A 17,591-nucleotide genomic window follows, 5' to 3' on the forward strand; every position below is an offset into this window, starting at 1 on the left:
CTATCTATCTATCTATCTATCTATCTATCTATCTATCTATCTATCTATCTATCTATCTATCTATCTATCTATCTATCTATCTATCTATCTATCTATCTATCTATCTATCTATCTATCTATCTATCTATCTATCTATCTATCTATCTATCTATCTATCTATCATCTCTTATAAATCATTTATGCCCTGACCTCCTAGTTGATCATCTACTTGACCTGCTGTCCTCTGGCAGACGTTTCAGGTCTATCATATCATGGACAAACAGACTTAAGACTGAACCTTAAGTCCGCCATACTGATGGAGTGACACCCCCCCCCCCCCGACTTTGTGTCAGTGTAAACATTAACTGCAGCCTCCGCAAGTGCCTCCGATGTCATACTGCTGGTGTAAGGTAAAAGGTAAAATAGACGCGTGAGATGTGATCATATTGGTTCTCAAAACATGAAGCAGCGGAATTTCGGGTAAGGAACGTTTGTGGTAAACGTTTTAAAATGGTCGTTTGTTCTATATAAGTCGGTAGGTCAGAAATAGATTTTTATTACCTTAACGGGTATACAATATAATTTTACAAGTCTTAAATCTTTTAAATTCCAAACAATTTCTCAAAAGCGCCATGCTACGAGATTATTTTGGCTACTAAATACTTAAGACTTTGTTATAGATCATTCCAAATGTGTGGCTGTGTTCGATAAAATAGTAATAATAATATTTTTTTTCTTAGGATGCCTGTGAAGTTCAAGCTCGTGATCTGTGTTTATTCGAGTTTTGTGGTCATTTCATTCACGCAAACATCCGTCACTCATTCTCGAGACCTTGCTCCTGATTCTGCACGAGAGCACTTAGACGAGGCCTTTGAAGAGCAGGTATTAAAGTCAAAGTCTATCTTATTTTTAATTCATAACCTTTAGCTTTAGTGCCTGTGTTGAAAAAAATCAGCTATATGTATTTTTAATTGTTGGCACATATTGCCAGGGCTACTACCTGCAGCGTCTTTTCCTGGAGTACGGCACCAATGGGACGCTGACTTACGAGGGTCTGCAGAGCATGCTGGGTCGCCTGGGGCTCGGGGAGGTGAGTGTGCTGGAGATCAGACACGGCGCAGCGAAGCAATCATCTCCGAGCCCCCCCCATTTTCACCCTCGCTCACACGAAGACCATCATCATCACCATCATCATTCCCATTTGGCCTCAGTGCCGTCAAACAAGTAAGATATCTATTAGATATCCTGATTTACTGTACCATTCTTGGACAAAATAAAATGTTTCCTTTGGTGCCTGTTTTAAATGTACAGCTAATATAAAGTATATTTTCACACACTGTCTATGTTAATAGAATCACTAACCTGCAGTTTTTAACTGCATACCTATAATGTGTTTGTAATTCTCCAATGTTGATGGTGAATCTACATATTGCTTTCTACCATATTTTGTGTGTCTACATTTGGACAGTTTTAATCTATGGATTGTAGATAATTCTGTGTAAATATGTAAATGAATTTATCCACAGTGTCAGTGAAGCTGTGACTTCTAGACCAAGAGAAATAACATCCAGTGTGGAAGTTAAAGCTGCAGCCAGTGCAGGGGCAGGGTGGAGGGATTCATCCCAACCTGCATCACTTCCTGCTGCAGAAACAGGCTGGCAGGCTGACGTGTCCGTGCTGTCTGACCACCTGACAAAGAAGCATATTCATGAGAATGTGAGTGAGGCTTGTGTCCTAGAGTAAACCTTCATGAAATGATCAAAGTCCATGTGTGATACCTCCGTTATCAGGTGATCAAAGTTCTGTTGCCGTCTTAAGGAGTGCAGTCCTGAATGCAAATTGTGATCTACTTACACCTTTATTCGAAGCTTTGCGGGTAGATTTGGAGAGCTTGTCTTTTCTTGTGTGAACTTGCAAAGCTTATTGATAGCTTCTTGTATGATCACTGTGTCTTAAGTTAATCAGGCCCTGACCTGCCTATCTTTAGTCTTAAAACAAATCCTGACGTATTCTTTGGTACATCTGTCTCTAGTGTCTAAATGTCACCCAGCTGCTGTGGAACTTTGGTCTGGGACAGACATCTCACATCACCCCCTCCCACTTCACCTTTCTGTGCCCTGCACTGCTCTACCAGATAGACAGTGGCGTGTGTCTTCACCACGCAGAGTCCGACACGCAGGACGTCAAACAGAGCACAGCTTTTCTTAAAGGTCAACAGTCTTTATATCGATTTTGGTCAGAAGTGCCAATGTTTTTATCAGGTTGGGGCGCTGTGATCAGGTTGAGTAGTCTTTCAAACACTGATGAGGAAGTGTTGCTGAGACCAAAGATGTAATCAAAGTAACAGTGTTGCAGACATCCAGTTCAATTCACATGCAGATTAAAATTCTTAGAATATAAAGGGCATTAATGTAGAGGTGTCAATTCCAGGTTCAGAGATTAAAAGTCCTCACCAGGATTTTGCTCAGGCTTCCTGGATTGTGTTGATTCCATTAATTTTACCTGGATTGCACTAATTAGCAAAATCCTGGTGAGGACTTTTAATCTCTGAACCTGGAATTGACACCACTAATTAAATGGCTGCAAATCTATCATTGCTCTTGCTATATCTTCCAATTAAATGTGTTAAAGGTGCAGTCAGTGATTTCAGTTTTTACCCTTGTTTTTTTCCATGTGCATATATTTAAGTAATTGACCAGAGCCCTGTTATTTATAGTTGCTGAGACGGAGCCCAGGACTTTTATGCTTGAGCAACTATTTTAGTAATTGTTGGCATGATGTAAGGACAGTGTACCTGAAGGAGTCCTAAGAGGGACCATTTCACACACTGGAGCCAGACTGTGTGTGTGTGTTGTGTGTGTGCAGCTTTGGCTTGGGCCTCATTGGCACTGCTGGGGATCAGTCTCCCCTCCCTGCTCGCCCTGGCACTGGTGCCCCTGCTACAACCCCCTGCTCTCCACACCTACCTGTGCCCTCTGGTCGCCATGGCAGTAGGCACGCTCTGTGGAGATGCCTTGCTACACCTGCTGCCCCATGTAGGTGAATGACCATAATAATGCAGTGAGCACCATTCTTTTAAAGATTTTAAAGGTTTGGTAAAGTGTTTGATCAGTGTTCGATGTTTTGCACATGTATGTGTCTCCTGTGACTAACATGTAATGCCTCATTTGTTTCAAACTCATTAATGCTGTTTGTTGCCAATGGAGAAAACACACTCCATCCTGAAGAAGGTGGTGTTGATGTAGTTGGGTGTAGTTGACAGGGTTGTTTATTTGTGGTCTTTCAGGCCAGTTCTGGGCCACACAGCGATCACCGGGACGCAGTTCTGAAGGGCCTGAGTGTGTTGGTTGGAGTCTACATACTCTTTGTGTTTGAGAGTGGACTTGGCCTTAAACAACACTCCAAAGTAAGGATCATATCACGCTCTGGGAGCAGACCTCCCCCTGAGTCTTGCTTCTGCAATGGTGGAGGAGCAGATCAGGTGTTCACAATGTTTGAGTTTTTTATGTGTGGTTGTATTTTCCACTCAGAAATCAAGAAATAAGAGGCAGGATGCAGACGCAGTCATGGAGATGGAGGCATTGGAGGGTGAGTGTTAGGAGATGAGGACACACTTAAACAATCATTTATCGAAGTTTTGTGGTGATCAATTCTAGACTTACCAATTTTTACTTTTAAAGTAAATGTAAGAAAGGAAATTGGGCAATTAGAAATAAGCACCAACTGCAAATTTACCTCTATGAAATCCTATTTGGAAGAGCCTACATTTAAAAAAGTTGTATGGGAAATTGTCCTGAAAAGAAACAACGTCCATCTTGGTATCTGCCTTTTATTAAATAAATTGATGAGAAAATGAGAAACACAGTACAAAAGAACATTTGACTGTAGCAAACTTAAAATGTACTGCGCATTTCTCCAGGTTCCTCTCCCCCTGAACAAATGGTGAACCCCGAGTCTGGCCACAGGCATTCTCATGGGCCGCCTGCTGTGGGGACCTCAGGCCTCAGCAGTTTGGTCTGTATGGTCATCATGGGAGATGGGATACACAACCTCACCGACGGACTCGCTATCGGTGCGTGACTCACCTACCATGATGAGGAAGAGCGAAGTTAAAATAACGTCTTGCTCGTAGCGTCTACCATAACCACTAGCTTCATGTTTTAATGTAAGGTTAAAACAGCTGCTGTGTCCTCCTCTGGTTTAAGTCATTGTTGTCATCGTTAGCCTCAGTAACAGACTGACACGTTGGTTTGCGGTGACTTCACCTGTCTCCTTCAGGTGTGGCGTTCTCTCAGAGTCTGACCGGAGGTCTCAGCACCGCCATCGCTGTGCTCTGCCATGAGGTTCCTCATGAACTCGGTACGGCCCGAAGCTTCCAGGATGCCTGCTGCTGATGCTGACACACTTAGCAAGTCCATTCAGAGAGCTCGCAGCACGAATAAGACAATCGGCGATGTTCATATCTGACATTTTACATCACAGACGGTCACTTTTGAATAGTTATGCTGTAGAAATTATAAAGTCACAAGTCATTACTTTATTATGTTTACCTCCTCGATTGCTGTAGCTAACAGGGTCTTGTTTTCATTCAGTGGAATGCCATGGCTGGCACCACTTTTGAACTTTATTGACCTCTTTTGTGAAGTAAACTGGTTTTGACCAAATGGCAAGTTGTCAGCTGGGTGTTTATACATTTGTAATATACATCTATTCTGTATGCACATGTAAAACTACAGTCATTTAACTTTAGTATACTGAAGTGAAAAAGGACTGACGTTGTCCTGTAGCTACAGGCTAGTTCACTAAATGCAAAATGAGGAAAAAAAAAGTAAAAAAGATAAAAGTAAAACCAGCCAGCCCTAGCAGGCATTAACCCCTTCAACCCTGCTCCTGCTCAGGTGACCTGGCGATGTTGCTAGCTGCTGGCTGGTCTGTGCGTAGGCTGGCCACGTTGAGCCTCCTCTCAGCTCTGCTAGGTTACGTGGGCGTGCTGGCCGGCACGGTACTGGGCCATCGGTGGGCTGGGCACTCACCATGGATCCTGACCTTCACTGCCGGAGTCTTCCTCTACGTCGCTCTCGCAGACATGGTAAGAAGAAACGGGTCTGCCCTGGGCAATATGTGTTTCTCTTGTGAATATTAAGGAAAGGAAAGAAATAAACTACAGTTAATAAAAATAGTGCAAGGCTTTTCTTTTGGCAAAACTTCTAGCATGAACAGAGGTTGGAGGGCTCCTGTCTTATATATATATATATATATTGTTACTTCTCTATTTACAGATGCCAGAGATGCTACACGGTGAGCCAGAGTTGAAGAGTCCACTCAGGCGTTTTATCCTGCAGAGCCTGGGGCTGCTGACAGGGGGCGCCATTATGCTGTGCATCGCCCTTTTTGAGGAGGACATGACTGTTAACTTGGGGCTCGAATGAGAGAAGGAAAACAGCATGCAGGATAGGGCGTGTCTGCTCCCGTGGACATTGGGACGTTTCAGGGGTCTGTCTATGAGAGCGTGCTGGGAGGGGGGTCCGTACGTCACCTCAGAACAGACTCCACTGGTGACAACCATCTGGACACGATCTAGAAAGGATGGAGTAAAGTTATTACCATGGAAAACTAGTTTGGGGCATTTCCAGGTACTTTCCTCCTGGAGTTTTAGTTCCATCTTTAAAAGAACAAGAGTGTATTGTGTTAAGTATTACGTGGTGACTGAATTTGATATTTTAGTCCTTAGAAACATGATTATCAGTAATATTTATATTGATCTCAAAGTTTTTGTTGACAGTACTAGTGAAATGTTTGGACACACGACTTTTTATAGTATTTATTAAAATAAATAGAACATACAATTTGTTTATGCTCCCTAAACTAATTTCATTCAGAACCTCAGCCTTGTACCCTGCAAACATTCACTGTGTGAGCCTGAGGGAGAAGCATCTTGGGTGGTTGCTTCAGGAGTCCCGTTAGAACAATCACTGTGTGAGCATCATGGGTGGTTGCTTCAGGAGTCCCGTTAGAACAATCACTGTGTGAGCATCATGGGTGGTTGCTTCAGGAGTCCCGTTAGAACAATCACTGTGCAAAGCCGCCAGCAAAAGGTGGAGACTTATAGAACAGTAATTGTTTAACACAGAATAATCACAAATGCTTATTTCACTTTTGATAATTTTTCTAAAATGTAGAAAACAGTAAAAAAATAAAATAAAGATGTGTCCAATTTTATGGCTGGTACCACATTTTACCATTTATATCATTATACACCCTTTTAACAACACTATATACTGACAGTGATCCCTAGTCCTATAAAACCTACAAGTATCCTTATTTTGTCAGTTTACAGGTGAATATTGCAACTTGTGCAACAATGTACAAGTTCCAGTAGTTTTAAAGACTAATGAAAGGTTTTAAAGTAAATACTTTCAACTTTCCCAGGCATCCAAAGTAGAACACACACTCAGGGTCCTGTAATCCAGGTGAGAGGCAGGAGGAGAGTGGCCATTCCTCCCTTCTGGTACTCCGTTTGAGAATGACAAAAGCACAACACACAGGACATGTATGTAGCAATAGCACTTTATTTCAAACATAAACCAATCCTAAGCCACAATACTGAATGACGAGACCTACTGGCTGCAGCACATTATGAGACGGGCAAATGCAAAGATGTGGGGTTTTTTGTTTTGCTTTGTCAGAGTTCATATAATACAAAACTGAAAACAAAAATGAAAACAAAAAATGTTCCTTCTTGCTTAAATACATGTACAGATATTTCACATCTGTTGGTAACAATTAACCATTTACAAGCGTTTACTATGAATTAACAAGGCAAAGTGCTTTCAGGATTGCATTGTCACACAGAGATGGCTTGAGGTTTGCGGGCATGGGTTAGGGGTGTAGGGAGTGGATGAAGATGGGTTTTCCTTGGGGCTACAGGTTACCATGGACACCAGGACAAACGTGGCAAGAAACCACCAGTCACCGGTGTCCAAACTATTAATGCGTGTCTACAGACATTCAAAGGCTGATATGATGCAGATATTTGAGATTGGTGTTTTTTGGAACAGTGTAAGGCTTGGGGATTATATAAACCCCATCAGTACAGAATGATGAATAGAACTCCAACCTATGCCCTGTCAAAGCCCCGACCAGCAGTAGAAAATTTGAATTGTTGCGTCGGTACCAAAGTCATATACCCACTTGCACAATCCCAGAAACAGGCCAAACATCACACACACGCCACAGAGATGTAAACTTGAATTCAGAGGGCTCACAGTGAACATTGAAGTGACAGGGAAAGGCAACATCACAAGTTTAAAAATTAAACAAAAACAATATACAACTATATACTGGGGGGTGGAAACTGAGGTACAATTGAAGAAAAGGGGTGAAAAAAAACAAAACAGGGAAATGTTGACGTCTTCCCCGTCTTTGTTTTTTTGTTTTTTTGATGTTTGCAAACTACATTTATGATGAGAGAAAGATGCAACATGCATGACATCATTTGAACTATAATGGGGGGAAAAATGTGTCAAAAGGAACAGAAGAATCATTGTCTAATACAGTCTGGCTTCACATTCCAGTGGTACTCTGCTGTATATACACATAATATTCTCACGTCACACTTAACACAGCCAAGCACACAGTTTTTTTTTTGTTTGTTTTTAAATATTATCGTTTTGTTGATTATAAGTTACATACATCTGTTCCATATACATACATATTTCCATTTGTCACCACGACAGGTGAAATATTTGATAGATCAAGCTGCAACAGGCAGAGGTAGGAATAATGCTACTACTTGTTATAAACATTAATAATGGATGAATTTAACTCTGGTTCGGGTCAGGCTTTAAGCAGAGGCAGACCTGTGTCTAATGCAAACAAGTCATCATCTTATTGGCTGATATACAGGAGTGGTGATGCAGCACGTGCCAGAGCCCCAGTAATGGGACACATGCGTGCTGCTGCTGGCATCTACTCTAACTTGGACAGAACAAGAGTATTTGCAGATATGTCAATGAGGTATACAAGGTTTGATATGACCCCATTCTCCTACATGTTAAGGCGCACGCACACAACACAACACACACACACACGCGTGCACGCACACACACCCAGGGTGGTGCCTGACACCATCAGAGCATAGTATTTTTGCTTCTTTTGTAACATCAAACCTTCGGAAAATGTCGTCGACTTTGGGTCCTTGCGAAACTGGATTAGAAAACGAGACTCTACAAGACCCACTAGAATATAGCCAGTCCATTCAAAATGGCCATGTCCTGTACACAATCAAATTCACATTCAGTCTGACTGAAGTAAGGCTCTCTCAGTGCTGAAATCAAAACTCGAGTTTCAGTCTCAAGGAGAGGGTGTTTACTTAAGGTGCCATTGAATACATAGTTGAGCCAACGTGACCCAGCAATCAAATGTTTCAAAATATACAATTGTCTCTTGATTGTATTGCTTGTTTTAGAATGAAATCAAATCACCAGATGTTACTGGCCACTTCTACAGAGACACGGATTGGTCATATGTCAAGATACTAAGCTTTGTTGTGTTTTTTTTTTTGTTTTTGTTTTCCAAAGCAGTGTGCTCGCTGTGGTACAGGTCTAAACACTTTAGTACTGATTGCTTATGGTAAAAAACTATGGACCTTAAAAGTAGGCACAAAAAAACAAACAAAAAAAAAAAAACGTGAAATTGTATAACGTGAAAGTCCTTCAATCTTGGTCATCAAATACTGAACTAAATTTTCTTGGTGCAACCACACCAATTCAATGGAATGTTGCATGAATTGGCTTAAATCTCATTAGTAAGATTTGGAGTCTGTAGAAATGCTAAACCTGTTCTTTACAGGTGTTAGGGAATTTTTGCCTTGTACTCCATCTGTGTGCTGTTACTTGGGTCAACCATAAAGAGATTTATGACAAAGACTTACTGCACATTTTCAAAGGCCTGCTTGCTCAGACCCCCATCAGCTCCTGGAATAGTCCCTTCACTACAGACCACAGGGGATATACACATAATTCACTAGTTACTGGCCATAGTCAACAACAACTCTTAATTGTACCACAAATGGCCACACCAGGAAATTAACAGTTAGGCATTTTTTGGTGTGAAATAATGGAGATTAAAAGTTCTAACCTGTTTACACATATACACGGCCCCAAGTCAAGCTTGTGAACCACAAATGCTGATTTAGCCTAGTATAAAAACGTTCAATGGCAAAGGGGGGGGTCCTTTCACACCTACGAGTTGATCATGAATGTGCTACCTTACCAGAAAGCTCAAGGTATTGACATGGTTGGATAATCACAGTCTGCAGCGAGTCTTTTGTACATTCCACAAGAAAGTGCCACTTTTATGGAGAGTTTCCAAAATCATCCCCCCCCACACACAGGGGGATAAACAAAAACAAAAACAAACCAACCCTGCTTGGAGAAAGTGGTAAATTTATGAGAAGTTTCCTCCAGTTCTATGGTGCACAAGAAGGTTATTGCACTTCAATCCATCTCAGGTGGACACTAGAATGACATCACAAGGTAAAGACGAATCATGCGGACGTTCTACAAGACACAGTTAGGACCAATTTCAACCACACGCGCACGCACAAAAATAATAAAAATAAAAAAATAAATTAAGAAAAAAAAAAAAACACCACACGGCACACGACTACCTACTTCGCTAAAGATGTCACAACTCTTAAAGGTTTTTCCATTCTTAATCTGAATGCATCTCTAGCTAGCACACAATAAGTTCATGTTGAATTAGATTTACAAAGATTATTTTCTCCTTTGCAATGATACAAAGTAAGTCCATGCTTCCAGCCCTCCTGGACTCCATTTCACCACAAAACGCTCACATAAAAACTAGCCGAATGGTGTCAGAGTTCATTTACACCAATCGTTCATTCGTAAGGCTCACTAAAGGGTTGAATGGAAGACCATACCCTGTGGCATGTACTTGAGAACAAAAGGCACAATCCCACATTTTAACCACATGGTGTAGTAGTTTCAATTGACAGTGAAGACGCGTACTCAAAAAACTCAAAAGAGCAGCATGCCACATATAGCAGTAATATGGACCAGCTGAGACGCTTGGCCATCCGATTCTCAGTAAGTTCGTACAGTCAGTTTCAGGTCAATAAAGATAATGTGTAATAGCTGTACAGGTATGTGGGGGTTCCTAAGTCTGAAAGAAAATATTCCTGCATAGCTTTTGTTACACATGATAGGATGGAGTTTAAAGGGATCTCCATTTGCCTCGTGTAAAGCCAACTCTAATCAGGCTGAAGTGGTTGTGTCACAAAGGGCAATAATCATGCAAGCTGCCACAGCAGAAAAAACTGGAGAAGCAATTTGACAAAAATCACTCCCATATTAATGAGTCCGATGCAAGAGGCGATACTAAAGAGATCGTTAGTGGTGGCCATGGAATTCCACCCTTAGCCAAGGTAAAGGACATCAATTAAAGTTTAAGAGCACCCTATAGACGGTCTCCTCTTTCACAGAAAGACCTGGTTTGCCTTCTGAATTGAACTTACTGTACATGTGCACCACAGAAACACAAGCACAGCCACTTTAAAAGACCACTAGTTTTGAGGTAAGAGCAATAGATAAACGCAACTCAAAGTACTGTTCATAGCACTCTGAATGGCTCTCTTCCATTCCACCCATCAATAATGTTGCCACTGCCTAAGGATGATGCGTTTCTACTGTTCAAAAGTCCTGTAAAAGGAACACAAATGGTAGTGATCGGTTGAACCATCAGCCTTGGTGTTTTCACAACAGGAAATGTCTCTTGCTCAACTTCATACATATTTGTTTAAGCCAATCAGCACTCAGGTTCTCTGGAAAGACTCTGGTAGACTGAAGATCCACATAAAAGCTAAAAGAAAGACCACCAAGATGTTTCCCCCAAACCATCTGACAGACACCATTAAACTATTCTGCCTAAACATTGTTGCCATGATATTTTCTTTTCAAAACTCCAATAGACGAGTGAGCTTCTAGACACGATTCTGTGGTCAGAAGAAAACGTCCCAAGAAATATGAAATCACATTGCAAGTGCTGCAACTGCTTGTTGATTATACCATTTCATCTTAAGGCAAATATCTATAGATAAATAGGACATAGCATAAATCAAATAGGTATTTATATATTGCCTTAAATGGACGCGTCAAGTAGTTGGGACACTAAAGTCCACTGAGGTAAACTAGACAATCCGTCAGTTAATACCACCTTTGAGAGCATCAGCTACAGACAGACATAAAGCAAACCAATAAGACATGCTCATAGCTACAGTTCCCTTTTCTGCTAATTGGATGCAATTCTTAAAAGGCCATAGTTAATTTTTTTTATATATATACACACACACACACACACACACACATTTTATGCACAGTTTAAATTGTACTTTTAATTTGTCAGCTTACAACTACCTGCATGCATCACAGCATGATCACTGCGTACTAGAATTTATCCTTGCATCAAAGGCTGACCGAACTCCTTGATGAAGTGGATCTACAACAAAAACTATGGACTAAAATACCAGAATGTGTTTAACTCAAAACATGCACTTAAAAAAAAAACCTACTTAAATATCCCCTTTTGTTAAAGTTAAGGCATCTCATCAAATAACAAAAGCAAACCTTGCCTATTAAGATACTGGCCTTAGGACATGACAGTGCTTCATGAGTTGCTGACAAATCAAGTCTCTTATGAAGTGCAAAGAAAATCTTAATCCTTAGGGTTTTACAATGCTAGATGATGCTTGAGAATGTAGTAAATCCATACACCCACGAACCTCCACAAAAGCCAAAGTTAAATTGATCTACAAAGTCATTTTATTTTAATTCTTTTAAGTATGATCATTAACCCAGTAGCTCATCTCCGGTTCATAATATGCTACGGTAATGATCACACAAAACATGATCCATTTTCATTGCCTGAGAAACTCACGTTGAAAGTGGGTGATATGGCATGATGGTTAGGAAAAGGAACAAACACCACTGTGTTCTACAAAAAAATGACTCACTGTGTGAACACCTGGCCTACATCAATTTCAACTCCAGGTTTCCTGCTGACTGCATCAGGTGTACAGGCTAAGGATTCTTTTTTTTTATTATGGAAAATACATTTAAGAAAGAGCTGCAGGTGCTTTAAAATCACAGCAGATTCCAGCCAATTGGTAAAAGGGAGAGAAATACAATTATGAGGGTTTTCCTTCAATGTGGCTTTCTGTGTCAGACATAAATGGCAGTGCAAATTTGCTTTAATTCATTATGATGGACTTACCAAGTGTCTAGGTATTATATTTTGTTCAAAGTTTACTTCTGTACCCAAAACCTTTTCCTGAATAATTTGGTAACAAGAATGGTTAGCTTATTTGTGTTCATGAAATACTCATTTCATAACTGAAACCGCATGCAGCATCCTGGCAGACACACCCAGACATCCTCCTGAGAGCACACTTCCCTTCCTGCATGTGAACGTCACGCTCACTCAAAGCCACGGAGAACTACTGCTTGCAAAGTGCCTCTCTCCTGTTTAACGGACATCAACAAAAGTGCTTAGCTGAGATGTTCTGTGCACAGAGGACCAATTCCACAATCAACCAGCATCCAAAAGATCCAATCATTCTATACTCTGTAGATGAAAAAACTAAACAAACAGTTATGCTTGTTTTGAAAACAGAGCTCCAAAAATAATAATCTCATTGTATCTGGCTTAGCCTCAATAACCAAATTACATAGGAAAATAAATAACTTATGGAAGCTTCCAGAATGTTTTATGGCTTTACTGTGACACTAAATTTGGGTTATTGAGATGGTAGGTTATAAATATACTATACGTTTCAGTCATATGTGGTCTCAATCTCAATAAGTGCAGTGGGGAAAGTGAGATAATAATATAATGATAATAATGGGAAATTAAAAGCCCTTTCAACTGATTGTCTCATTACTAATTGAGCAAATATTGCATGTCCATCACTGGGGCAGGAATGGATATTTCTGGTCCAAATATTTTCTAAAAATGTGTGACTCAATGTTAAAAATGGAAGCACATCTGTACACTGACAAATTAATCCACCTTTGGCAATAAGGAAGCATTCAGGAAAAAAAAAAAACAAACAAAAATGGGAAACATTGCTTTAAAGAATCTTCATCAAGCCTAAGACAGGAAAAGCCCAGCTTCTACGAAATTATAAAGATGAATAAAATTTAAAAGACATCTCAGACTTTGGTCATTTCAATACATTTTGCTAAAGGAAACTCAAACAGGTAGAACCTTAAATCAGCTGGATACACAACACCCAACTAATGATTTTCAGTTTGTGTTTTCTGTTAATTGCAAATATGAAATATAGAAGGTAAAGCCACACCCCCAGACAAAACAAAGCCACACCCCCAGACAAAACATCAGCAGACAAAAAAAAAATTCCTATTTGAGTATTAAAGAAAAACACTGAACTGACATTCTCCAAATTGTACTACCTCAAAAAGCTGAAAAGTGTTTCATATGGCTGAATGGTGTGTTAAGGAAGCGCCACTAAAGCTGAGAGTGGTGTATAGTTTGACTGGACTTTCAAAAACAAAAACAAACTAAATCTCTCAAAAGGCACTGCGAAAGCAGCTCAACGCAACACTAAAGGTTTATATGGTCAGCTGAGGGGAAAAAAAAAAGCACTGCACAGAGACTCAAACTAGCAGCTTTTCTCCCGCGTCCTCCCAAACCGAAAACAGAAGATGGTCTCTAGGAGCTAGTACCTTACAAGAGGTTCTAATGTCCTGAAGGCCTGCGTCCACTCTAATGCTAGTGCCATACACAGCATTTCCAACGTCCCGAAGGCCTGCGTCCACTCTAATGCTAGTACCGTACACAGCATTTCCAACGTCCCGAAGGCCTGCCTCCACCCTAACGCTTGTGCTTTCAGCTCTCCTGCTTCAGTGGCACGTGTGGGTCATCTCGCAGGACTGACGGTGCACGCTGGCGTCACTCGTGTGCTGTTCTTCAGGCTGGGATCTGGACTAACAGATATGTTCTGTGCACCTATTGCAATGTCCCTAGCTTATTACTTCCTTTCAAGAATGCCTACAGTAAACATGCACCGTTTTAGACCTTCAAACCCAGAGGTCACTGGTCGTTTGGCTTAAGGTTGTATGGTTTTCCCTTGTCAAAGCAAAAAAAGAGAAAAATAAAGTGCCCCCCCCCCCTCCCCCCACATTTGTGCTGAATTCAATTGCACCCGACATAAAACGCACAAACGCACAAGCATAAAAAGCAAGAATCAAGTATGTGATGAAAATCTGTTCCACCAAACGAACTACCCCCCCACCCCACACACACCTTTGTACCTAGACACACTTACACACACACACACACACACACACACACACACAGCCAACACCTTCACACTACTTCTGAGTAACCCGTTTAAACTGTTCCTCAGGGCAGTCTGCGTGTTCCCATGCAAGGCCACAGCTTCTCAACACATGGGAAGCGGGACACGAAACCCACGGGCTCATCACTGTGACCTAGGACGCACGCAGCTGCAGGACACCCTAACCAAGTCAACTTCCACCACCTGCATGGACAAATGATTACCTAGCACTCTTCCAACCTCCAGAAGAACACATGGCTTGGGATATCAGATTCTTGACTTAAAACAAATCAAGAGCTAACAAATAACTAAAACACAAATAAATAAAACTGTTCTTTCCTGGTATCCTCCACGAAGCAGTAAAGAACAGCTGTGATAAAAGTGGGTTCAGGGAGACAGAAGGGTTGTGTCGGTCTAATTGCATATCGTATTGACTAGGTGTGTAGAGAATACCAAACTGAACGTACATACACACTCAGAACAGTCATCCTGTGTGTGTAGGTGGGGTTGGGGGAACATCTAGGGGAGCTTTGAACGCCTCACTCCGTCAGACAGCCATCCAAACCGATCGTGGCAGCATGCCGGTCTTTGCCATAACCGTGGCGAAGACCTCCGTTGGGCAGAGGGGGGCAGGCAGCCGTGATGCCGCAGTGTTTGAGCAGATTCAGGCTGGGAGACGACGGGGAGGAAGAGGAGGAAGAAGGCTTCATGGTCGAGAGGATGAGAGCGAGGCAGTCGGCAACGGCTTTGTTTGGAGCGCACGCCAGCGCAGGGGTATGACCTGAAAACCACAGGCACCACCACAAGAGGGAGCCAGCGAAGAGCAGGCAGCATTAGATACCCCGTCCAAACACAGCACTACCACAGAAGAACCGAAGCACTAAAGGAAACAGAACAAGCAAGGTGACAGCTGGGCAGCTAAGGGAGGAGATGGTGGTGGTGGTGGAGAGGGTGGTGTGGTGGTGGTGGTGGAGAGGGGGTGTGGTGGTGGTGGTGGTGGAGAGGGGGTGTGGTGGTGGTGGTGGTGGAGAGGGGGTGTGGTGGTGGTGGTGGTGGAGAGGGGGTGTGGTGGTGGTGGTGGTGGAGAGGGGGTGTGGTGGTGGTGGTGGTGGAGAGGGGGTGTGGTGGTGGTGGAGAGGGGGGGTGGTGGTGGTGGTGGAGAGGGGGGGTGGTGGTGGTGGTGGAGAGGGGGGGTGGTGGTGGTGGTGGAGAGGGGGTGTGGTGGTGGTGGTGGGGGTGGTGGAGAGGGGGTGTGGTGGTGGTGGTGGTGGAGAGGGGGGGGTGGTGGTGGTGGTGGAGAGGGGGGGTGGTGGTGGTGGTGGAGAGGGGGTGTGGTGGTGGTGGTGGGGGTGGTGGAGAGGGGGTGGTGGTGGAGAGGGGGTGGTGAGGGGGTGGTGGTGGTGGTGGAGAGGTGGTGGTGGTGGTGGTGGTGGAGAGGGGGTGGTGGTGGAGAGGGGGTGGTGGTGGTGGAGAGGTGGTGGTGGTGGTGGAGAGGTGGTGGTGGTGGGGGTGGTGGTGGTGGTGGTGGTGGAGAGGGGGTGGTGGAGAGGGGGTGGTGGAGAGGGGGTGGTGGAGAGGGGGTGGTGGAGAGGGGGTGGTGGAGAGGGGGTGGTGGAGAGGGGGTGGTGGAGAGGGGGTGTGGTGGTGGTGGTGGAGAGGGGGTGGTGGAGAGGGGGTGGTGGAGAGGGGGTGTGGTGGTGGTGGTGGAGAGGGGGTGTGGTGGTGGTGGTGGAGAGGGGGTGTGGTGGTGGTGGTGGAGAGGGGGTGTGGTGGTGGAGAGGGGGTGTGGTGGTGGTGGTGGTGGAGAGGGGGTGTGGTGGTGGAGGAGGGGGGTGTGGTGGTGGAGGAGGGGGTGTGGTGGTGGAGGAGGGGGTGTGGTGGTGGAGGAGGGGGTGTGGTGGTGGTGGTGGAGGAGGGGGTGTGGTGGTGGTGGTAGAGAGGGGGTGTGGTGGTGGTGGTAGAGAGGGTGTGGTGGTGGTGGTGGAGAGGGTGTGGTGGTGGTGGTGGAGAGGGTGTGGTGGTGGTGGTGGAGGAGGGGGTGTGGTGGTGGTGGTGGAGGGGGTGTGGTGGTGGTGGTGGAGGGGGTGTGGTGGTGGTGGTGGAGAGGGTGTGGTGGTGGTGGTGGAGGGGGTGTGGTGGTGGTGGTGGAGGGGGTGTGGTGGTGGTGGTGGAGGGGGTGTGGTGGTGGTGGTGGAGAGGGTGTGGTGGTGGTGGTGGAGAGGGTGTGGTGGTGGTGGTGGAGGGGGTGTGGTGGTGGTGGTGGAGAGGGTGTGGTGGTGGTGGTGGAGGGGGGTGTGGTGGTGGTGGTGGAGAGGGTGTGGTGGTGGTGGTGGAGGGGGTGTGGTGGTGGTGGTGGAGAGGGTGTGGTGGTGGTGGTGGAGAGGGTGTGGTGGTGGTGGTGGAGGGGGTGTGGTGGTGGTGGTGGAGAGGGTGTGGTGGTGGTGGTGGAGAGGGTGTGGTGGTGGTGGTGGAGAGGGTGTGGTGGTGGTGGTGGAGAGGGTGTGGTGGTGGTGGTGGAGGGGGTGTGGTGGTGGAGGGGGTGTGGTGGTGGAGGGGGTGTGGTGGTGGAGGGGGTGTGGTGGTGGTGGTGGAGAGGGTGTGGTGGTGGTGGTGGAGAGGGTGTGGTGGTGGTGGTGGAGGGGGTGTGGTGGTGGTGGTGGAGAGGGTGTGGTGGTGGTGGTGGAGAGGGTGTGGTGGTGGTGGTGGAGGGGGTGTGGTGGTGGTGGTGGAGAGGGTGTGGTGGTGGTGGTGGAGAGGGTGTGGTGGTGGTGGTAGAGAGGGTGTGGTGGTGGTGGTAGAGAGGGTGTGGTGGTGGTGGTGGAGGAGGGGGTGTGGTGGTGGTGGTGGTGGAGGGGGTGTGGTGGTGGTGGTGGAGGGGGGTGTGGTGGTGGAGGGGGTGTGGTGGTGGAGGGGGTGTGGTGGTGGAGGGGGTGTGGTGGTGGAGGGGGTGTGGTGGTGGTGGTGGAGAGGGTGTGGTGGTGGTGGTGGAGAGGGTGTGGTGGTGGTGGTGGAGAGGGTGTGGTGGTGGTGGTGGAGAGGGTGTGGTGGTGGTGGTGGAGGGGGTGTGGTGGTGGTGGTGGAGAGGGTGTGGTGGTGGTGGTGGAGGGGGTGTGGTGGTGGTGGTGGAGAGGGTGTGGTGGTGGTGGTGGAGAGGGTGTGGTGGTGGTGGTGGAGAGGGTGTGGTGGTGGTGGTGGAGAGGGTGTGGTGGTGGTGGTGGAGAGGGTGTGGTGGTGG

The 17,591-nt window shown here is 45.0% G+C and overlaps 2 protein-coding genes across 2 annotated transcripts in view; one reads left to right on the top strand and one right to left on the bottom strand.

Annotated features, from left to right (window-relative positions):
• Nucleotides 1-166: 166 nt before the first annotated feature.
• Nucleotides 167-6,106, top strand: slc39a5 (solute carrier family 39 member 5). The gene is made up of 12 exons (XM_077018721.1): nt 167-459; nt 720-861; nt 971-1,203; nt 1,506-1,695; nt 2,012-2,189; nt 2,845-3,014; nt 3,266-3,385; nt 3,510-3,567; nt 3,899-4,051; nt 4,258-4,338; nt 4,878-5,068; nt 5,259-6,106. The coding sequence occupies exons 1-12, from the start codon at nt 440-442 to the stop codon at nt 5,406-5,408; spliced, it is 1,686 nt and encodes a 561-aa protein (XP_076874836.1). The 5' UTR covers nt 167-439; the 3' UTR covers nt 5,409-6,106.
• A 421-nt stretch (nt 6,107-6,527) lies between these two features.
• The window catches only part of ankrd52a (ankyrin repeat domain 52a), a 19,760-nt gene continuing 8,696 nt past the window's right edge, over nt 6,528-17,591 (bottom strand). Inside the window, exon 28 of the mRNA XM_077018724.1 lies at nt 6,528-15,137. Within this exon, the coding sequence (XP_076874839.1) occupies nt 14,896-15,137 (242 nt within the window). The 3' untranslated portion in view covers nt 6,528-14,895. The remainder of the gene's footprint in view (nt 15,138-17,591) is intronic.

The sequence above is a fragment of the Brachyhypopomus gauderio genome, chromosome 10 (genome assembly GCF_052324685.1).
Source record: "Brachyhypopomus gauderio isolate BG-103 chromosome 10, BGAUD_0.2, whole genome shotgun sequence".
NCBI lineage: Eukaryota > Metazoa > Chordata > Actinopteri > Gymnotiformes > Hypopomidae > Brachyhypopomus > Brachyhypopomus gauderio.